Here is a 25,168-nt window from a genome sequence, read left to right on the forward strand (position 1 = left end):
ATGTAAAACAGTCAAAAAATAATTATGTGTATTGTGTATTTCTAATATATATATATATATATATATATATATGTATGTATATATATATATATATATATATATATATATATATACATATGTATATATATATATATATATATATATAGCCTGTGGTCCTCTACAACTCAGCCCATTTTAAAAAGGATATAAAATTAATGGCTTCGGAAGCATTTGGTGTGGATGAACTGACTTTTTAATGTGTGGTCCTGGTGTAGTTTTCTGAGATTTTTGTGAAGTCACTCTGCTAGTCAATGGATGGTATTATGGTCCCCTTCAATTTCTAGCTCTACTAGATATAGTTCTAAAAAGCACTCTATCCCATGTGACAGTGATGAAGTTATGAATGCTACCTCAAAGTGCTAGATGTTCATTAGATATAAAAGTGACATGTTTCTTGTCTTACTTTACTTTTACAATACCATTCCCTACCCACATCAAGCTTGCCCACTAACTGCATATAAAATGCAGAGCACTCACTCTGGGTTAATTCTTTTTTACTAATCACTCAGCTTTCCTGCATAATGATTCATTCAGCCAAAAGCATGTTTGTCCTAAAGCGAAAATGCTTCATTTAGATCTCTTTCTAAATGAATGTATCTTTCAGTCATAGTCCTACTTATGTCACTGCCATGTGGGCAAAGATGGCAAATTAGGAAAGCAAGGAGGGAAATGGTCTTACATGGAGATCCCCTTTCTTGCCAGGCACCCCAGTTGGCAAATAGTATAAAATTAGAGAGTTAATAAAATAAGAAGGGATGGATGTGTCACATACATGCAGATTACAAAAATATTTAACATTATTCAGGCATTCTTGATGTACTGCTTTTAAATGCATATATTTGAAAGCCACATTTATACTAATGAATTCCTTTCCATTTATCTATTCTAATACTGATGATTACTTAATAATTAATATATCTTTATAACAGTCAGTTTATTATAATACTGGCAAGCTACTGGTCAGCAATGCTGGAAATCTGGGTTTAAACACTGGTAGTGATTCCACACAGCTTGCCATGGTGAGGGTGGAAAGGAACAGTTTTGGCTTGATTACAGCTCCCTTCAGGGATGGCTATACTTTGTCAGTAGAATAGAATGTAACCCCTGATGGATACTGAGAGAAATGCAGCAGGGAGCCTATGCGTAGTCCATTGGTAGCAGACTCCTTATGTAGGTCATAAGTGTCATTGCTCAAGTGTGACTTGGACTATCGATGAAATCATCGCACATTCACTAATGTGGGGATTGGACGGCTAATGCAAACTCTTAGCCTCACAATCTGATAATGCAGGAACTCTCATGTCTGGAGAGTTACCCAAAAGGTAATAAATGTAGTAACAGTTTATAAGGAGACATAAAGGACTAACAATTTCACCCACGCACATGCAAATATTTCACTTTCTCATACTACTTTTTCATATTTTATAGTATTTTGTAAGATCGAGAGAACTGTACCATGTTTTAGTTTGGCTTAAAAATTTATCAGTACAAATAAATCAATACACAACTGCTGGAGAAAAAAAATCTCAGCTGTTAAAGGAAAAGGAATGGAGGGCAAAGTGGAAGTAACAAAATTAAAATATTTACTCAAGAAAAAAAGGACAGTGGTGGATCATAAATCTAAGTAGAGAACATGGAACTGCAAGGCATTTCGATTTGTTAACTGTTCCCTTTTCACACTAATCCCTGCACCAAGAATATTTTCCTTTCTGTCTCTAGAGAAAAAAATGCATGTTTTTCACATGCACATGTTATTATACATTTTTACAGCTAATGTCAAAGCACAACATAATGTGCATTATCGAGAATTTCCATATGCTTTATATGGTACTGTCACATCACACAGACAAATTGCTTATGTAAAACAAGAATGTAAATCTTCTATAACTCATACCACTGTGTTTTACTAAAGAATGGGTGAATGTACACATGCTATCTAAAGCATATTTTACCAGTCTCTTTTTGAATAAACTATCCCTGGTGCAGAATTTTGCAGTATTGTACATTGTTATGCATTAAACTTTTGACAAATGAAGTTATAACAGGGTTTTATAATGCTAACATGTAATGTTCTGTTGGTGCTTCATGGGAAGTCTTACAGCTGGCCACTTACAGCTCTATTTGAAGCAGAGCTTCAATGCAACATTAATGCCAACATACTGATCATTAAGGCTGGTGGGTAGAAAGGCTTTGAAAGCAAAGAAGTACATGAAGTAACATTTTTGATGCCTATTACATTTCAAATTATAAACAAATTTAGCACTGAATATGTACTTTGTCAGGATATGTGCAAAGGATGACAAAAGTCTGAGCATTTTTGCATTATGCATTGTTAAACAATTTATGGACGAAGCATTACTTCAGCTAAGATAATAAAGCTTGCATTCATTGACATACCAGACACATACAGTTAACTATGTGTTAATATTCATTTGTTATAGGCAAACACTGTAAGAGTTAGTACATGCATTTTCTCAAACTGGTAAGCAGATCAATCACCATGAAGCAAAAATAGTTTAGCCCAATGAGTAAGTGTAGGATTGGAATGCTTATCTAAACAAAAAAAAAAAAGCATTGTGAAAGGAAAGGCAGAAAAGATGGAGAAAAAAGTGTTTCGTTTTCTGTCTGATAAAGAAAGAAAACATTATATGCATATTAACCTACAATTTGTTTAGATGAATACAGATTCAGCAATAATCAACCTTTACACAGAATTCAACTAGAAAACACTGTTCTCATCATGAACCTTTCTAATACATTTTAAATACATGTATTGAGCAATGTGAAAGTGCTAAATCTAATTGAAAAGTAAATGAAAACTGCAGTTTCTTTTTTACTTCAGCAGAGGAAACTCTTAAATAAGGCAACATAGTAACATGTGGGTATTAACTTGATGGATTGCTAATATCTCATAAAGGAGTAAGGCCAGTAAAAGTGTACAAAACTGAACAGAAGGGCACTCCAACTTAACATATCTGAAAGCTGTAACATATTATTCTTTACCTTCTGAAATTTAACCGAACTAGTGCAGAGAGGTCTCTTTACCAATATTATTGTGCATTTTCTTGTCTTTCATTGCTTATGGACTCTCCTTCTCCTTCATGCATACATTTAACCAGTCAGCCCTGGGTATCTTTCTTGGGTATCTGATTTTCAGAAGCAGAAATCATTAGAACACATATCCAAACTACTGTCTTGATATTGCTGAAAAAGGCTACCCCCACTGTACTGGCTATTTTATGAATATGGTCTTACAGTATTATTGGGCAAAAAGGCATGAATAGCAGTAAAAAGATGTGAAGGATAAAGATGAATGTGACTAACAAATATCAAACTACATTCCTATATATATAATTGTTGTGTTCAAAATTATATCATATAACCACTGCCTCCATTACAACGTGACAAAAGTATTGTTTTCTGTAATGTTAGGATACTTTTATACTTTATATAAAATATTATTTGCCAAATTATCTATGAAGGGTAAAACGGAAACAGTAAATTCTGTTTCTGTCATTTTGACCTATACATTTTTGTACTATTTAGATCACACAGTGTACAAGTGTGTACTAATTACTCTTGTTGCTTTCCTTGAAGTAAGATTAGGACTGTATAAAAATAAAAAGCTATTTATTAAAGTAGATGTTATACAACTATGACATTCACCAAGCTATTTGTCTAAACTCAATGTGTTGTAATTCAGTTGAGTTATTTTCTAAAGTTCATTGTTGAGGCATTCTTTATCAAAAAGTTCACAGGACAGAAATGAGGAAATCATTTTTGGCAATTAAGTCAGACCTTACCATTCAACATTTAGTACAGCTGGTATATATACCACTGGTCATTTTAATTGTATCTGTTTCAGACTAAACTAGTGGTTTGGGAAGTATAATTCTTTGCATCAGAAATAAGAGGACAAACAGGACAAACCGCATATGCAACACATGGCCAGTGAAAATGAAGCTGTACGCACACACTCTTAAAGAAAGGAGGAAGAAATAAATAAAAGAAAAAATATATACAAAAGGAGTCAGTTCAACAAGATAATACTAGATTTTACAAAAGGGAAAAGTAAGAACAAACATGCAAAATTTGAAAATACACATAGAATGTTTCAGGGGAAAATCTGAGGAAGCAGTGCTTCACAGAGACAGAGACTGTGGTGAATGCATGAAACAAACTGTCCTGAGATGTTGCAAAGAAACAAAAGTAGGAATGAATTCAAGAATACATGAGAAAGATGTAAGAGAGCACTTACGAACTGAAAATTAAGCTGCTGGTAAAGTGATTATCACACCTTTTCCCGAATATACAGGAACATACAGAAATAGTTGGGCTCAGTGAGACAAGTAGTCCTTATCATTCTTAATCTCTATATTTCTTTTGGTCACAGGAAAAGCAAGGAATAGTATCATTAACTTAACTTATCAAAATAACGAGACATCAGTAGCTGCTAAGAAAATAGAGTTGAGTCTACCACAAAAGAAATGTTATGGACTGATTGAACATAGTAAATAAATAAAAAAATAAATCTGCAGCACCAACATCCATGAGTTAAATATGCACTAAATAATACTTCATTTTTTAAGTATATAACAAAATGAGATCTACCTGATGTCTACTTAACTTGAAGTTTCAAAAACTAAGCTACCAATCACAGTCTGCTGAATACAGCAGGACATGAAGACTGAAGTACACAAAGGTATGTAATTAGGAGTAATTCAAATAACAGAGAAAATAAACAAATTCAGACTAAACCTATATGAAAACATTTACACAGAGTGTCAACACTCCAGCACATTGACCCCCCCCCCCCAGATAAACATATTATAGCTCTGAAAACACACAGACATAGGGAAAAGGAATACCTGTCAATACTTAAGTTCCATCTTCTTGAAGGTTGTGTGTTCTTGAAGTTATTAAATGCAAGTTTGGGCAAATAAAGGGCAAAGCACCCAAAATGGGGATGAAAGGGAAACTGCTTTTCCTGGAAAAATGCATGTTTTAACATTTGTATTTAATTTAATTTTTTCTCTCCAATTTAATTTAATAAGTTCCCATATTGCATTTACTATTTTACCATATAAATCAAACAGTTAAGGGAGGCATTGGTGAGTCGGAACAATTACATCAGAGCAATGTTGTTGCACCATCCAAAGCCCTACAAAAGTTTATTAAAATGCTTAGTGGAAGAAGAGTTTGTTACAGAATACAACTAAGGATAAGTTAATAAACATACAACAGTTACAAGTTTCAGAAGTTGTAGAAAATGGCAGGATTCTAGACAAACAACAAACTCTTTATCCTCAGATACAGGTTATGCAGCATGAAACTGCTGTTTTAGTAAAGAAAAAAAAAAGAAAATTCTGAAATTACTAACACTGAGCAATGAAAGACATTGCAGTAAACTGGTCAAAAATGGCTCGAACAGTAAGAAAGCAAACTCAGTGTGATGGTAGGCACATTACTTGCCAAAGAAGAAGACCTGAAGAATCGGACACAGAGAGAAAACATCTGAATAGCTAGCCTGAAAGAGGAAGTCAGATAGGAGGATTCTGTGAAATTCACTGAAAGATAGGTAAAGGAACTCACAAATGGTATAATGGGATTGTGGCCAGTTAGATAAATCAAGCCCACAGAGTAAGGCAATATTTAGTGCCAAGTGAGAAACCACAGCAGCTAACTGTTTAGTCTCACTGTTTGAAGCTAAAAATGGCTTGTGAGGCAAAAGGTATTGGAAAGAAGACTGATTACTAGCAGACTGCAAAGTAAATGTGACAGAAGACACCAAAAATAATTGAGAAAAAGTTTGCTATATGGAATCTGTGGAGAGAAAAGGCAATAGCATGACAGCTGCATCCAGTTAAGCTACGGGAAGTCTTGTAGGTAACAGTTTACTGGTGACAATCATCCATGGAAGCAGTCCAGCTGTACTCTGATATTGTTAAGAGTACAAACACATGTTGGCTGAGAAAAATGATTGAAGTTTCAGAGCAGATGCAGTTGTATGTTACAGAATCCCACTCAGGTGTTTAATTTGGCCCTAGGAGTTGAAGTTATTCCTGCTGCACAGGTATACAATACTACTGAAATGATATCAAAAGCAAGTAACAGAGAAGATTAATTAGGCATACAGCAGAACAGAACGGTGAAAAGAACAGTGGAGATGAGAAAATGGGAGTAAGGGAACGATATTCATTAAAGGTTATAGAACAAGTTAATCAGTGTTGGAGGACACTGCTGGTTACAGAGCAAAGAGGCTCACCCCATTATGAAATAAGTCTGGAAGGACCTGAGATGGGCTGAGACAAGTGTGAAGAGTCACCATGTCAAGGGTCTAATATGTAAGTGGAAATGGAGCTATGAAGGGGGCTCCTTGCAGTCTTAGTTCCTGTGTCTCTTCTGTTGCTTCATAAAGTGAAGTGGGATGGGAGATTTTAACAGGTTCTGACTGTGAGGAACATGAAGTAATGCCTTGACTAGAGCAGAGGATTGTAGCAGATGAAAGAGCGGACATATATGACAACTGCAATTTGTTCAGGCAGAGTTGAAGTGTGATGCATTTAAAACTGAAATCTGAACTATATATGCATTCTCAGTGGTAATGATATCTTCTGATCATGTTGGGTGAGAGAAAGTTAACTGGAACACTTGAAAAGTCTTTTGGGGAATGTAAATGCATTTTTGTGGAGCTCTAGAGGCTTTGGGATAGCAAAAGTGTTCTTAGTTTTACAATATTAAATTTGTAAATTTTTAGGTCTGAGGTTAACAGATAAGAATGTTTAGGATATATATTTCTTTTTTTACTTATAGACTGTGGGAAGGCTGTAGCTGTTTGTTTTAGCAAATTGTACTGTTTCACTTTAAGACATTCATGTCACAAGCATATACATTTATGGCTAGTACTTCATTGAAGGTTGTGCGTTAGGCCCGGCAAGCCTGCACGTAAAACTCTACTGCCAATCATTAGTGGACCGGAGTTCCGCTGTGGCGACCCCTAACCGGGAAAAGCGAAAAGACACAACTTAGGGATCTGGGGATTTACATGTTTAGCGTTATTAAAACATGTTTAGTACAATAAAGATTGCCTATGGATTTATTCGTTGTTGCATGTTTTTTTTTTTTTTTTTGCATGTGCAAACAGTTTGTATTATGCTGAGTTTTTGCTATGTAAGCATAAGACAAAGCTGTACTGAATGGGAATACTAAAGGAGTATAGGTTGTTTACCTATGTACTATAACTGTCTTTGTTTCAAACTTGGGGGCAAATTTGTATACATTAGTCTATGCTCAGCATCTACCTGAGGAGTAGGGTCCATGGAGTTGCAAATGAGTGAATTTTGTAAGCACAGGAGGTAGACAATTTACAACAAATTCAGTGAAGGGATGATGAGGGGCTTCATCTAGGAATTAGACAGGAATGGCATCTAATGTGGCACCCAAGAGCATAAGGATAATGGTGGAAAGTTGATTTGATTAAGGGGGTAAACCAGAAGTGAGGTGATGGGTGGATAAAGGAAAGATGAGAGTACAGAAGGTGGGAGAGATATCTCTGTTCTGGAAGGTGGCTTGATATGGGGGAAAGGGAAGTGAGGGAGGAGAGAGAGTATTAAGGAAAAGGTTCATCTGGGTAGGTATGGAGGAGAAACAGAGTTTGGGCGAACTATTTAGGGGATGCTATAGTTTTACAGATGGCTTGTGGTGGCCATAAGCACTCACTGTTGGGAAGGGGGAGTGTAGGTAGCGCAAATGGGTATGCTCAAGACTCAGGGTCTCCAATTCCAGAATATGGTAAGGGGATTCCAAGGAGGGAAGGGGACAGCATCATTTAAATAAGATACATGGAATATGAGTAGAATAAATAACCTCATGCAGAGGCAGAGGATTCTTACATGTTAGGCTATCAAGGGGGGTGGGTATAATAATGTTGCAAGAATTAAAAATGACAGTGAGAGATGAGGAGCAATTACAGAAACATGGATGTTGGTGCTGGGGTAGAACTGGAGAAGAGTGTGTTAAGGTGGGTGAGAATTTTGAGAAAATATAGCATGAGTGGGAGTTGAAGAACTGTGTGGTTGCCTTATATTATGGATTTAATGAGGATAGGGTCATAATTTTGAAGTTATATTTTAATCCTATCAGCAGACATTGGCAATTTGGCATAGAGGTTTAAGACTATGTGCTGCTAGACCTAGACCATACCGGAGTTGTGGGTTTGATTCCCACATTCTCTAAGTACCCACTGTATTACTCTAAGCAAGTCATTTAACCAGATGTTGCTCTCTTAGGCTTATCTAATTAAGAAAAATACCACTCTTACTATTGTGCAAAGGAGGAGGACAGAGTAATTGTGGAAGGGAACTACACTTTACTGTCATAACCAGAGCTGAACAGGCAGAACAGGGCAATTGAGCTTCACACATGAAGTCACAAAATGTGATAGCATAGGATGGTGCAACTAGAATCATTGGATATTTGGAGGAAGAAATGATAGATGCAGAGACAATTTACTTCTCAGAGGATGAGTCTTAACAGCAGATAAGTTGGAGAAGTTTAGGGACAGCAGGAGCTAGAGAGTGGAGATAATGAAAATAAATGTCTGAGGTCATGCCTCAGTTATTACGAGTTGGCAGGGGGTTGAGGGGATGGAAAGCAAAAGATGGAGTTGGAATTTGGAAAAATGGAGAAGGACAGAAAGCATATAGTGCTTAAAAATGAACTGTGCAGCAAGTTGTACAGGTGACTAAAGGAAGTAATAGAAGAGTGGATAGGGAGTGTAAAATCATGGAATACAGGGGGTAGGAGAGGAGAGATATTATAAGGATAAGATCAGAATGTGGATTTGCAACTAAAAGCACTGAAAGGGAAATTGTATGACAGCAAAGAGGAAGTGGAGACAGTAGAATCAGGGGATTAAAGAGCAAGAAGAAGAGAAAACTGATGGACGCACAACCTTTAGTCAAGTGATGGGAAGACAGAAAGTTACTGCAGGCAGTTAGATTATTACATAAAGGACAATGGCTGTATATTATGGTTAATGGAGGTACCTGAAATGAAGCTGAACTAGGAAGAGGAATGAGGCAAGGGGGGTCTGCTTGCTATATCTCTTTCTCTCTCTCTTTCTGACAATAGTTTTCTTGCTATGTACAAGTTCACTCAGATTTACACATATTTTTGGAACTGAAACAGATAGTGTAGAGGTGAAGAGTATCAAACATACTGATGTTTGCAGATGATTGCATAATTTTATTGAAGGATGTGGATAAATTATTGCATGGTTTGCTAAAGATTTTTCGTAGAATAGGAGAGGAATCTGCCTTGTGCTTCATCATAAGAAAGTCACTAATAATTAAAGGAGGGGATGTAGAGAGGGGAATAAATATTTAGGTATAAAGGTTTTCTCTTTAGTAGTAAAATAGTAGAAAGTTCTGGGCTGAATTATAGGGAAGGGTGAATAGTGAGTCTGGTAAACAAATGGTCACAGATGGTAAGGTATTTGATGAGATATAGCAATTAGCCCATATGAAAGGAGGCTGAAACAAATGGAGGGGAATGTGCGATAGGTTTGAGAAGCAGAAAAAAAATGAGTAAGGGTCAGTTAAAGATGGAGAAAGGAAATGGAAGATGGGAACTGGCATATTTTTGCAGGTACTCTTCAGCTATAAACACGGGTCAATAAATTAATTATAGGAGATCTTATTGTTGCACTGTGTATTACAGGCGAAATGGGAAAAGGGGGGGTGATGTCAATGTCAAAAAAGGTAAGTAAGAAAACAGTGTGGATCAGAAGTTTAGAGGTGCACAGGAAGGTGAGTACAGTTAAGAGAGACAGACCAGCAAAAAAATGGATATGTGCTGAACAGGAAGACATTTTCCGGAAAAATGAAGGATGGGAAGGAAATGACCTTCAGTTTCTTGATGAATTAGTTAGATAAGGAAATGAAGGAGATACGTTTCTGGAAGCAAGAGACAAATACGGATTTCTTTTGGGGGACAGTGAAGAGTTAGGGTTGGTTTTCATCAATTTCAATTTAAAAGGTTGGAGTAGATCAACAAATCATAACAGTGTTTTCATGGTTGTTTAATACTGCTTTTCTAGTTAAATAATTTATTTAACAAAATTTCTCAGTATATCAAATAAAAAAACAACAGAAGAGGAATTAGAGGAACATATATTTTGCAAAAAAAGTCCTAGTCTCTAGCAAACAATTATTTACATAATTCTACTCTTTTCAGGAAGATGCTGCACTTTTGCTGAATATATGAAAGTCGAATAATATAAATTCTGCAGTTTGAACTCAAAAAGAAGAATATTTAGCACTAGTTTCTCTTAAGATGAATAGAGAGGGAAAGAGTGACATGTACACACATAACACTTACACACATACACACAAAGAGAATTAAATCAGCACGGTGTACTGTTCTTTATATCGTTTACAAGTCGAAAAATAATGCCTATAAAATATTTAGCCATTCCCAAGGGGCCATTCTGAAGTAATAAGCTACAGAAAAATCTAAAAAAAATTAAAGTTTATGGGAAAAAAGTGAGTCATTTCCTGAAACTTTTAGAACTGCCTGTTCATTTCAGAAAAAAAACAAAGTAACTATTCTAATGTCAAGAAAATTTTACTAATTCATTTTGGAAACCCTCTAGTTCTCCAAAAGCTAGAAACTATAAGCAAGAAAGACTTAAGGGACCAACTTATTATACTCTGCAACTGAAAAAGCCTAGCTAGATTAAATAAACAACCCATTGTCTGGGTATCTATTGTTCAAACTTAGGATTTTAAGTTCACCTATTTATGAGAATTATACTCTTCCCCATTATGTACTTGGAAAAATATATATTTCAGACAGCATAAGCAGGAGAGCAAGTATGGGATGAATATGCAGTGAAATGCTCTCTAGTACAAATTCACATGACAAACTGGTAAAAATGTCAAGAAGGCCTAAGGATGTACAGCATATGGTATTACCAAGGGCAGTCTAAGTGTGAGACTAACAGCCATGGGCTAAATCTACAACCACGTGTTCAACAGTTGCGAAATGTGGATTACATTTTAAGATATAGAATCCTTAAATCAAAGTTGTACTGGCCAGATAATTATTGAAATGTGTCAAAATACTATTTTTTCACAGTGTTAAGGTAACTAAACTTAAATACTAAACTAGCATGGAATATTTTAATCAGTGTTCAAAAACAGCTACATGAGACATTCTTAAATGTCTCATACATTTATTTTTGCCTAAATGAAATGTAAACTTATCAGTGCCTGAAAAAAATACAAAAGGAAAATAAAATGGCTTGTTATACTTGCTTTTAGCAAAAGTGCAGTTACTGGATATTATGTTAATTCTCTTTCTCTGAGACATTAAGTATATACACTACATAATTGTGCAAACAGTTTTTTTCTCCACTGTATTCAAGTGCTGTCGGCAACGGAATCCGACTTTTTTATCTGAAAATTGGAACTCTATTAATACTTTGATGGTTAAAATGTGGGACCTAATTAAAAAGTTTTACCCCTAAAAAGTCCTGCACCCATTCAAATGTGTGTTCAGGTGATGGCCCTGCTTCGTGGTACATCTGCATAAGGATCTCTAAATGCACATATAGGAGCGGCACGCCAACACTCAACAGCTCGTACAGGTAGGCATAACTGTATGCATTGTTCCTGAAATGGAGACTGACAGCGTGCAGAACACCATGCATCCAGTTAGACAGGCGTCTGGGGATGGCAAGCAGATCCCTGGTCACACTCTGGGGCCAGCTTACACATTTCCTAAAGAAGGAAGCCATGGTACCTGGATGTCTCTCCGTCATACTGTTAGCTGCCTCAGAAATGTCTTCAGTGTTCATTTTAGAATGCTTTGGTTCTTCCTCCTGCATTGATCCATCAGCCTAGTAAAAGAAAAAATATATAAATAAATATCACAAAACAACATCATTCTATTCTGAAAGCTAGGTGTGTGTCACAGAGAATCACTTAGGCTATAATATATAAATGAATGACAGTTTTTGGTTGCAGTTTTCTGCACTGGTGAGCTTACTATTACCATCACTAATCAGTATGTAAACCCAAACATGTTTTATCTCCTTATATATTATTCTTTCTCCCCTGCCCAAACTTAGTTTGCACTCTGTCTTGTTAATGGAGTACCAAAGTTTCATCAGTTTTACAAGCAGCATGATCATCAAATGGCAATGCAAGATTTGACTTTAAATGAACAAATAAAGGAATACCTGTACAGTTTGTGAGTAGGTTCAGTTACAGGACAGCTAGATAGTGACAGTTATTTAACAGTAACAAGTCTAGTAACATCTATATGAGTGGCTTTTAAAAGGATGCATGACAGTTATGGGCAAATCAGTTCACTGACAACATCTATCACATTCTCACAGCTGATATACAGTTCCTCAATGGACCCACAGAACCATGCAAACAGACTACTTGTAACTCAAAATATTAATGAAGTGAAAATGCTGAAGCAAAGGATTTTCTAAGAAAAGAACCTCTCAGGGTATACCAGGGTATATAGCACTACTGACAAATGTTTAGGAATAAGAAGGAAACATAAGTCTACTATAGCCTACAGTGAATCCACCAAGAGTACATACTTCTGGTAGCAGTAAATCCCTTGAGATTAAGATTCCACATACTTCTCAGCTTTCTTTGTCATTCAACAGCTTATTCAGTGAACATAATCTGAATGAATCTAAAATCTGTATCCCATTGTTGTTGGGAACAACAAGAAATGCCTAAGGTCCAAGATAATTTAAATGTGTCCATATTCAACAAAAGACAACATATCATTACCTAGACATAGGTATACCAAATTCAATCAGTATCTATTAATGAATAACATAACTATTGTTTGTCAGAGTGAGTTGAATGAGTTAGGTGATGTCATAGTCTTATTCAAGAATGCAGTTAACTCTTACTGACACCTCTAGGCATAAAATATTGCTTGTTCATATTTGCATCAATAACTCCAAAACCATGTTATGTACAAGGTGTTACAAGATTTCAACTTAAAGCTTACACAACAGCAAACTCAAATACATTAATATTTGATCTCTGTCTAGTGCAGGAAAATGCAGTGGATATAAAAAGTGCACACACCCCTCTTAAATGCCAGGTTTTTGTGATACAAAAAATAAGACCACAATAAATAATTTCAAAACTTTTCCCACCTTTAAGGTGACCTCAATTCAAATCAAAAAGAAATGTGTTAGGGGAAAATATAAAAAATAAAAAACGTACAATAAGTTGGTTGCATAAGTGTGCACACCGTTAAACTATTACTTTGTTGAAGCACCTTTTCATTTAATTACAGCATTCAGTTTTCATGGGTAGGAGTCTATCAGCATGGCACATTTTGACTTGCCAATATTTGCCCACTCTTACTTGTAAAAGTGCTCCAAATCTGTGAGACTGTGAGGGCATCTCTTGTGCACAGACCTCTTCAGGTCACTCCACAGATTTTCTAATGGCTTTAGGTCTGGGCTCTGGCTGGACCATTCCAAAACTTTAATTTTTTTCTGGTGAAGCCATTCTTTTGTTGATTTGGATGTATGCTTGCATTCATTGTCATGTTGAAAGGTGAAATTTCTCTTCATCTTCAGCTTTCTAGCAGATACCTGAAAGTTTTGGACCAAAAGTGACTGGTATTTGGAACTGTTCATAATTCCCTCCACCTTGACTAAAGCCCTAGTTCCAGCTGAAGAAAAGCAACCCCAAAGCATGATACTGCCATCACCATGCTTCACTGTGGGGATGGTGTTCTTTTGATGATGCAAAGTTTTGTTTTTGCACCAAATGTACCTTTTGGAAATGTGGCCAAAAATTTCAACCTTGGTCTCATCATACCATAACACATTTTTCCACATGCTTTTGGGGACTTGATGTATTGTTTTGCAAATTTTAGCCAGGCCTGGATGTTTCTCCTTGTAAGAAAAGGCTTCCGTTTTGCAATCCTATCCCATAGTCCAGACATAGGTAGAATATGGGAGATTGTTGTCACATGTAGAAATTCCTGCAGCTCCTTCAGTGTTGCTGTAGGTCTCTTTGCAGCCTCCCGGACCAGTTTTTGTATTGTCTTTTCATCAATTTTGGAGGGATGTCCAGTTCTGTGCAACATTACTGTTGTCCCATATTTTCTCGACTTTTTGATGACTGTCTTCACTGTGTTCTATAACATATCCAATGCTGTGGAAAATTTTTTGTACCCTTCTCCTGACTGATAACTTTCAACAATGAGATCCCTTTGATACTTTGTAAGCTCTATGCAAACCATGGCTTTTGCTGTCGGAGGCAAATGAGTAAATGTCAGGAAAATCCTACTAGGACAGCTGAACTTTATTTGGGGTTAATCTAAGTCTCTTTAACTGATGGCAGGTGTGTACCCAAAAAGACTGAATGCTGTAATTAAATCAAAAGGTGCTTCAACAAAGTATTTGTTTAAGGGTGTGCACACTTATGCAATCAGCTTATTGTACGTTTTTTATTTTTTATATTTTTCCCCTAACAGATTTGTTTGTTTTTCTATTGAATTGTATGGGTTATAGGTCATATTAAAGGTGGAAAACGTTTTGAAATTATTTATTGTGGTCTTATTTTTTTATATCCCAAAAACCTGGCATTTTAACAGGGGTGTGTACACTTTTTATATTAACTGTTGTTTTTATGATATTAATTTATATATATATATATCATTTTCACATTTCTAAATATCTCAACAAAAACATAACATAAACGGAACTCCTTAGCCTCATACGAAACCTCTCAGCTAGACGAATAAAATGCTGCTTGACAGTATGTGTGTAATTTGAGTGGTTGCTGAGATATTGTTAGCTGTTTAGAAAAACTTACAAATGTAATAATTACTGTGACTTATAAAATTCAGTTTATGACCTAGAACTTAAAGAATACTGCCATTATATAAACAGTTTGTGCTAAAGAGTTTGCCATTTATACTTCTTTCATAATCCTTAAGGTTCCAGAGATATGAACATTTGTTTGAAATGTGAAGACATAATTTGATTTTGTGAAAAGACTTATGCCCCACCCATTGGAAGTTACAGTGCAAATTTCCTGAGCTCCATTGGAGTAAAGGAGTTAAGAGAGAATCAGCCTTCACTTCCCAAAATAAGGGCATTACATACAACATAAAACTGAATAAGACAAAGAAAAGAAGTTATGAGGTATCGGGGTGAAAATTAAAGTGGATAGGTTCCTCTTTGGTAATTTCTGTTTGAGCAGAGTAACCAGGCAGAGGTGTCATCTTTCCCCTGTTTTATTTGCACTATGTTTAGAGCAATTGGCATAGAAAATAAGAAACTCAAACATTCAAGGATATAATTGGTATGGTAGTCAAGAAAAGCTGGTGCTATTTGTAAATGATATTATTTTACAGCTGATAAAACCAGAAAATGACATTTCAGTGTTGTAGAACATTTTGGAGCAGTTTCAAATCTTTTTGGGATACAAAATTAATGAAGCTAAAACAAAGGCAATAATTGTAAATTATGTACCCACACAAAAATTGCTTTAGCAATATCTGCACTTGTGGGGACATGATAAAATTAAGTACTGTAGAATTAAATCTTGGTACCTTAAAAAAAGGAGACAGGAGGACAAAGAATTTTTAGATTTACAAAAAAAAAATAGACAAGATAAAAATGGACGGAAAATCAAATTACAAAGTAGCACATAATGACAATACTAAGTTAAATCAAAAATACTTAGATGTTCTCGATCATAAGATAGCCATAAACCTGGAAAAACTGAAATTACAATCTTATACTGTAAATACTAAATATCTACATAAAATAGTGGTAAGATCCAAAAAAATAAACAATCAAAATCTTGTTAATGAGATTAAATATAAAAGTGATGGTTCAGTTATGAGTACATCTAACTTAATGGTCATATTAGAAGTGTTCAAAAACTACTCTAAATATATAAATAATCACACACCACTTTTGGAGTCAGATAATGTAATAAATACTTTTATTCAAGAAAATATAACTACTAAGGTGTCAATGCAACAAAATAACATATTAAATAACCAAATAACACTAATAGAAGTGAAAGAGCAAATAAACATATAAAAGATAATAAAGCTCCAGGACTGGCTGGAATAATTCCTGAACTATACAAGATGTTTCCTGAATATATAATAAAGAAAATGATGAGTGCCTTTACTATGGTTAAGCAAAAATGTATAACACCTCCTTTATGGAAATATTCAATTATCTTACCCATTTTAAAACAAGGTAAGTACCCCAAATCTTGAGATTCATATAGGCCAATTTCACTACTAAACACTGATTATAAAATGCTCATGACAATATTAACTAATAGGATAAAGAAAATACTACCTAATCTAATACATAATGATCAGACAGGGTTCATTCTTCATAGAAAAGTGAAAGATAACATTATTAAACTACTATCATTAATAGACATAGCATGCAAATACAAAAAAAAAACTATTATCCGCTTAAACATAGAAAACATAGAAAAGGCTTTTGATTCTATTAGCTGGTCTTATCTATAAAACATTCTGATTTTTTAAATTCTCCTCAGATTTTGTCAACTTATTAATGAAATATTAGGAAACTACGCAAGGTTGTCCTTTGTCACCATTACTGTTTGCTCTTTAAATGGAACCTTTTGCTCAAGTTAATAAGGACTATTGTCCTAAGATACAATTATTTCCTGATGATATGTTGTTAATGTTGGGTGATATTGATGGTTCTTTGCATGATGTTATAAATACCTTAAGCAAGTCTGAAAGAATTTTAGGTCTTAAATTTAAGCATAACAAATCCAAAACATTACTAATTAACAAAAAGATCAACAAAAACCTCAGAGAGAATAGCCTGTTTAATTGGGAAAATGATGTATTAGAATATTTGAGTGTCAGTATAAAGAGTACATGGAAAAAGTCTATTAAACTAAACTACAATAATTTAATAATCACCATTAGTGAACTAATAAAAAGATGGAATAAAATTTTCTTCACAATGAAGGATATGCTCTCTTTAATTAAAATGATAATTTTACCTAAAAATTTGTTTTACGTAGAGTCATTGATACTACCCCCTCCCAAAAACATATTTAAAAAATTAGATTCCATGCTACTTAAATTTTTATGGTTCCCCTTAAAACCTAGGATTGCATATAAATGGCACATTAGAACTTGGAACAGTAATGGGATAGCATTCCCTAGCTTAGATCTTTATTCCAAATCAGTTATAATTAATGAAATATTACATTGGATATCACCTACCTATAAATCTGGCTGGAAAATAATACATGAGATTCATATAACTGATGTCAGAACTATAGAAAATCAATTTATGGAACAATACAGAATAAGTAGAGTTCATTGGCTTTTACGTGAATTTTGTTTATTTAATAAGAAGTTTGATAATTTTTCTTATGGCATTAATGAAATATTTAATAACTTTAAAAATATAATTGATTGTAATTACAACATTAAACAATTCCTATTTCTTATATTCCCTATAACATACTCCCCTGATTGCCTAGATTCTTTCAACATCAATGCGATGCAAAAATTAAAGGAAAATAACTTGATATTCTGGCATCAGTTTATTGAAAATAAAGAGTATTAAACCACCAAACTCTCTTCTATGTAGTTTTGATAATAGCCAAGACAGTTGGTTATTTATACACTCATTACGGCAGTTTATAGAAAACAAAATGAGAGTATCGATCAACCTAGAGACTGAATCTATACCTAGTTTGATCCAGCTTTTTATTAGGAGTCTTGAAAAGACAGATGATCAAAAATTAAGTATCTCACCTATCTATAAGATACTAAAATAAGACACTCTAAAGTATGACTCAGATTTTAGGAATTACTATGTAAAGATTAATGGAGAACAAATATCTGATGAATCCGAAAAACTGTTATTGAACTCTACGTATGGTACCTCTTCTTCATTATATTGGAGATTTTATACATGGAAATTTATGAATAGAAGTTTCTATAATCCACATAAAATAAATCTCAAAAACAATGAAAGTAAATGTTGGAAATGTGATGAATTACTAGAGGCCAACTGGGTTCACATGTTCATTGAATGCAGAAATGTTGTTTAATACTAGAAAGACTGGAATGAAGATATTTTGTAAAGGGTTTATGGTCTGATAACTATCATATTTGTAACTCACTAATCCTATTCAATGTTCCTATACCTAATGTAATACCTGAATCTCAGATTCAGTTACTCTGGTCAATTCTTGCAATTGCCAGAAAAGTTATTACTTTGAACTGGAAAAGTAAACAAGATTTGATGTTTAAAGAATTTATTAATTTAGCAAACGTTGTATGCAAAAAAGAGCTGCAAACCATTTGTTATAGAACTCATAACATTACTCATAAAAACAGCATGGCAATAACTGGAAAACCTTTGAACAAATACTGATAACTTCTCATGGATAAAATGAATGTTTATCAGGGATGATGTGACGTCCATGCACTTGCCCAGCAATCAAGGAGCCTCAATCCTCACCACTAACACAAGCTAGGGATGTCCATATAGGGAAAGGATAATAAATACACACACAGTAAAGTACAATTTCCCTTAAGAGACACAGCAATCACAGTCAGTCTGGGGATGGTTTCTCCCTTTCTCTCCAGGTCCCCAATAAGACTCCCCACTGGCATAACTATAAGGACCAGATCTCAGCCTAGTGGACTAGCTAAAATCTCCAGCACCCTCTCTGTCCAACCAGTGCTTTGTGTCTATGCCCAAGTAGCTGACATACACACACTTTGAGCTAAGAGTTATATACAACCACACGGACACTCCTGAGGAAGGCTGGCACAGGTTCTCCAGCTGTGCCCCTTTTACCCAGACTACACGGTAGTACCACTTGCCACCACCCACTAATATTTATCAGCTACTAAAAGGCCATTATGTAAGGGTGTCCAATTATACTGTGCAATATTATTACCCAAACTGTAAGTGCAACTGAACAGTCAAGGCTTATTGGAGTGGCTTGGCCAGTATCACTAACAGCCACAGTTGAAAGGTTTAAAAATATTTCATAATAAATAATAAAAACACAAGACAATACTTCTTACTACACAGTGCTAGTCAAGAGTTCAGGGATCACAGATAAATACTTAAAATAATAGAGTAGAAAAGTTCTGACATCAATACAGAAAAAATACTAATCTAATCTTCCTAGTTCCTAGCTATATCTAAGAGAAAACACAGTTCTAAAATAACCTTACATATAGAACACAGGTAGAGTGCTGGCGAGTTGGATGCTCCCAAGACAAATGCTAAATGCCCTCATTCTTTCTGTCCTTAAATTGATAACACGGTGCCATTGATTCATTTCAGATTACATCATTTCTTTCTGGTTCCCAGCATAACAGAAACTCAGAGGTTAATAGCCCTTTTGATCTTGCAGCTGGTCGGGAAGCCAGAGCAATAAAATAAATTATACATGTAAACTCTAGCCATTAACTCTGGCATCAAAACAATAGGCAGAATGCCTCTCTCTAGACATCTCGGCTCTGAGTTTTAGATCAAAGAATTTCACAATGCTTGACTTAGCTTTCTTACAGCAGCGTGTACTGTTGTTACATTTTTGCAGTTCAACATCCAATACAATCTTTTCACATTTAAGAGAACAGGCCTGTGGCTTATATTAATATTTACAAATGACAGAATTATCTACAAAATTCTATCTAGCTAGGCTGGCAGCCTTCACCTATCTTCACAGATGAATGTAAATATTGTAAATAATTTTGTTATTGTTTTATTGTATTTGTTATATGTACATTTGTGTATGTTTATAATGAAAATAAAATAAAAATGTTTTTAAGAAAAAAAAATAAAATTAAGTACTTAGGAGTATAGATTAAAAAGAATTCCAGTGTGGCAGCTAAGGATATGTGGGAAGAGACTAAACAATAGATAAGACAAAAACTGAAAAATTGGAAGCTCTGTTGTATGGGTATGGATATACAAGCAATTGAAATATTTTTAGTCCCTTTCATTTTATACACAGGTCGGGCATATTTATCAACCAGAGTAGAAGTTGTGGATAACGATTAATAAAGAGCTGAAGGATTTTATCTGGGAGGGGAAGACAGCAAGAGTCAAGTAGGATTAATTTGATTCTTCCAACTGAACAAGGCCATTTGGGAGTTTCCCTATTAAATAAGCGGACATTCAAAATGTCAAATGATGCTATATCTGCAGCTAAATGTCGAAAAGGCAAAATGCCAAACAAACGGAATAGCAATTTTTTTCCTAGGGAAAAAATTGCTGGTCCGCAAAAAAAACAAAACAAAACAAAACAAAAAAAAAAAAAACAAACAAAAAATAATGTGGGGGGCTTCGCCCACCACACACCCCTACTTAAATATACCAACTCTGAGATCGCACCACAGTGGAGGATATGGCAAATTCCCGAAAATGGCCCAGTGATTTTTTTTTCCCTAGGAAAAAAACATCTCTGTTTCGTTTGTTCAGGATTTTGACATTTAGCTGTCGATAAAATGATGTTTGCAATATTGAACGTTCGCTCAAATAATGGGAAACCTTTTGAGATTGCCTGATTTGAAGGGGTATTTCAGATTTATACAGTTAAGGCTCCCATACATAGCACAAGCAGGAACCTATAATTCAAAGTAGAAAGGGATGATGATGAAACAGGGAGAAGCTCAAGAAATAAGGAGATTGGGAGTTTGGATGCAGATCCTTAGGCAGAATAACAATAACCATGCAGAATATTATATTCATAAACTAACAGAAAGTATTCTAAGAACTAAGCCAACACTAGAATGGAGAAAGGAGATTCTGCTGATAGGGATGTCTGCAATTAGGGATACAGATAATAGGCAATAGGGTCTGGAATTTATTGGAGAAAATTGGAAAGGAATCATGGTATTAGGAGCAAATAATTAGAGAGGGAAAGGTAATAAATGGGAAGAGGCCAAGAATTTAGTTGGACTGCAGGAAAGAAATAGCCTTCTCTATCAAGGATTGATATCAGATTATAGACATAAAGAAAGAAATACAGGAATCCTAAGTGAAAGACCAGCACTGGTAGAGTTTCTGGTAGAATCTAGAACAGAAGTTGCTGTTAAAAAAGGAATAATTAGTACAACATACAAAATATTGCATGACAACTACAAGAATCAAATCAGAGGAGGTTAGAAAGGATTGAGAAGACAGATTGGATAAGCAATTCACAAAGAAACAATGGGGGGAATATATGTAGAGGATTTAGGATCTTTTCTTGGAAGTGTTTGCATGGGCATTTTTATACCCCCAAGTAGACTCCAAAGAAGATTTCCTCAGGTAGACAGCAAACAGAGGTGTGATGGGAAAGAAAGAGGTAAATGGGAACATATTTTCTGTGTAATGAGTTAGCAGACTTTAAAGATTTCCCTGCAAACTGCTCTGTTAGAGATACTGGTTGAGCAAATTGGTGTAACTAGGGAAATGACTTGTTTAACTATAATACAGAATTGGAACTGCCTACACAGTAATTATTGTGCCTGCCAAAAAAGCAGTTACTAGAAAATGGAAATCAAAGTCTAAACCAACTTTACTTTAGAAATAGTGAATGTAGTAACAGAGATAAAACAACTGGAACTGGGATCTTTATAAAAGGGTAGGAGCAAACTGCATAGAAAAATGGGAATTGTGGGAACAATACATTCAGAGGAGGAACAAAGTTTAAAAAAGCATGATTTGAATGAGCTATGACTCGACAGATTAGAACTGAAGTATAATGTTTGCAACTATGGTTATGTCAATATTTTTTTGAGATATACAATGTTTGCAATTAAAATTATATGAATATGGTTTGTTTTCATTTCTATAAATGCATGATTGCCTACGTCATACATGATAATTTAATAAAGCTGTTTCTTGTTTAAAAAAATGAAAGACCAAGTAAAGAAGATGATCAGATGCTGATCTGATTATAGAACTTGAGTCAGCTGATGGAGAAGGAACGTGTAAACTTAAAAGATTAGCACTAAGATGATCACTGGGTGGTAGTACTGTAGCTCCTGTGTTGAATTTTGATCAAAGTAGTCCAAATACATCCTTAAAAATCCAACAGGAGAGAAGGATACTCAAAGGAATAGCATTTGCACTGGCAATACTTTTTTTGATATTCTTCAATAAAAGGGTCACTAAGACCTGTACAGAAACTCAACCCTTACAGAAAACGGACAAAATGTAGTCTAATACCTCTAGTTTAAAAGATTTGAAACGATACATACAATTACCAGGTTTCCAAAATTAGTATTGCATTTGTACAAGTTTGACTACATAACTGTCTTTGTAGAAGTAAATTATTTAAGAGTAATTTATTTACTCCATGTGACTGGATCTACTGAACAAATTACAAGCCTCTGCAAATCTAACAATGTCAGGCAACTCAGATTACTGTTTTACTAAAGCCAAGCTCTATAATAAATAGTTAAGATAATTTTGTCTGAAAGAGTCTTTGCAGATTATAACATATTAGGAAGAGTGTGTGTCAATAATTATGTAACATTTTCAATTAGTGGACTGCTCTTTAGCCATTATAACTTGATGCATAATGTTTGTTGAATTTAAGTTATCTTAACTAATCAAAGATTTTCTAAAAAATGAATAACAGTTTAGCAACTGAAGTAGACAAACTAGATATAATTGTATGCAATAGGACAACCTTTGCTCACCTCACAGCAACAAAATAATAATAATAATAATAATAAATAAACAAACAAACAAATAAATAAATAAATAAATAAAAAAAATCACAAAATAGCATCATCTTCCTAGAACCACTCCCTAGTAAAATCAATCGGTTCTCATCTTCTCAAAAGTAAAAAAAAAAACACTCAAGAACAATCAAATAAATTACTCAATGCAAATGCTTTGATACCCCAGGCTGATCACTCCCACCATCTTTTCTCTACACTGACAGCAAGTCTTGTGGAATCCAGCCCTATGTTACTTAAGGCTTTCTCCGTGGCAACAAATTTACCTTGTTTAAGTACTTGTGCTTGGTAAACATTACCCTTTTCTTTCCTTAGCCCTAGCAGGCTTTGATGGTTACAGTCCAGTGGCACTTACCAATTCTAGAGATGCTTCCTTCATGTGGTGGACGACTAATGGACTAACTAGACATTTTCATATTATGTTTCAAGTTCAAACCTTTAAGAAAAGGGACTGAATGGTTTGTTAGTTAATTGGGGGCAGGTCCACACATTTCAGTGAAAACTTATTCATTGCACCTTTATCTAAGAAAGTTACCCTTTTATCAAGTGAAATTATTTTGAGACATTCTAATTGTTGCTCAAAAGTGTATAATCTGATCTTGGGAAAAGATGCACTAATAAAATTATAGAGTTGCAGAGATCTGATAAAGACTGGAATTCTGTATAGAATACCTCATAACTTTAAACAACTATGTCAAATGGCTCTCATAATATGTTTTTTCCCTGTATATGCATGTTTGCTTGTTGTGTTATCTCAACAATGAATAATATTATGCCAACTAAGCATGAATGGTGCCTTTTCTGAATATTCTGTTGCCTTTCTGTTTTATTTATGCAATAAAAGTTGTGAAAAAAAAGTTGAAAAAAAGGAGTATCTTATGGAGTGGCTTATTTGTTTCCAAATGATAATACAGTTATCGGCAAGCATTAAAATGATACAACAGTCCTTATTTTGATATTTCAATTTTGGATATAAGGTTGATAAACCATCTCTTACAAATTAGAAACTGAAGTGTCATTACAAAAACATTTTGGATTATTTCTCAGTCTTATCTTGTTTATGAAGTACAATGATGACAATGCTTACAACTGTGAACGCTTTCTTGATAAAATTATTGCTGCTAAGAACGGAGGATTACCATTTTAGATTATGAATAACTGAAGGCTCAAACAGTGAAAGGGTCTTTTTTTGTCATAAACTTTAGGTCCTGTGGACATTAACACTGCTTATTAAATAGATGAGGTGAAATATTTCTCAAAAAAATTCAAATAGGTCTGGTTCTACTTAAGGGGAGATTATTTCATTCTAAATACTAATCTATTACCAGAGTTGTATCAGTTCTAATTGAAGCCTAGGTCAAAGCCATACTATACTATTATCTTAAATAAACCAGCATTTGCTGTAAGGATGCTAGAAATGACAAGCAAACATTTTCTGCTATCCAAAATGGCTCACTGTCCAAAAGCAAAAAGCATTTTCATTTAGACAATTATGCTTTGGGTTGCTAATGAATTTCAAGATGTTCTTCATATTGATCACTGCTGCAGTAGGCTTAATTATATGCGTTATATCCTGCCAAATATATAATAGATGGACAGCTTCCAAAGCTTCAATGCACCTTACACACACCCAAACTGTCAAGCAGTTTGAGCTGAGCCAACTAAAAGACAAGCTTGGGCGTGAAGCTGTTCAGAGCTTTACTGCCGCTGAAGAGTATGCTCCTCTGAGGCTTTGGAGGATTGACAGTTGTGTTTTCTTTCCCTTAGCTGGGAAGGTAAATTTTATTTTGGGGAAAAAAACTTTGTTTTTCTTATTTTCTACTGATGTTTTATTACTTCCTCGTCAGGAAAGTTATTTTAAAGCTAGAAATTATGTTTATTTTAAAATTGTGGGGCTGCTATATTGTTTGAAACTACTTTATACTGTATTTTTTTTCTGTCCAAAAAATAAATCAATAAATAACCTTTGTGGACCGGTAGTTTTACTGGCATCATTTCTTGTTTTCCTCAAGACAGAGGCAAAATTTTCAACTTGACACTGGGATAGATTGTCACTTCTATGGTCAGTCATTCTTTCATCCACAAAAAGAAAAAGTTAAGCAAATAGCCTGTGTCACCACACCAGGCTAGCAATTTTCCTCAGCTGCAGGTGGGTGATTCAGCTGTGGCTATTTGCTGTACCTCAGGCCATTCATCTTTTACCCTGGATCCCTGTTACAGCATCTACAGCCACTTTAGACCAGAGGTTAGCCACGTCCTCTGTGGCTGTTGGGGTCCCCTCAGTGGGCAAAGAAGAACCACTCTTGTTGGTACTAGGAGAGGGAACAGGGAAGGTTTCCCTGTTGTG

At 34.8% G+C, this 25,168-nt stretch overlaps 1 protein-coding gene across 10 annotated transcripts in view; it reads right to left on the minus strand.

Annotated features, from left to right (window-relative positions):
• Window positions 1-25,168, minus strand: part of LOC122815864 (F-actin-monooxygenase MICAL2-like) — a gene marked incomplete at its 3' end in the record, with an annotated part of 2,588,394 nt that overhangs the window by 809,374 nt on the left and 1,753,852 nt on the right. For all 10 annotated transcript variants that reach the window (XM_044088691.1, XM_044088682.1, XM_044088687.1 and 7 more), the window contains 1 exon segment: window positions 11,845-11,941. In XM_044088691.1, coding sequence (XP_043944626.1) covers window positions 11,845-11,941 — 97 coding nt within the window.

This window comes from Protopterus annectens, chromosome 11.part0, assembly GCF_019279795.1.
Source record: "Protopterus annectens isolate FY-2018-M chromosome 11.part0, PAN1.0, whole genome shotgun sequence".
Lineage (NCBI taxonomy): Eukaryota > Metazoa > Chordata > Ceratodontiformes > Protopteridae > Protopterus > Protopterus annectens.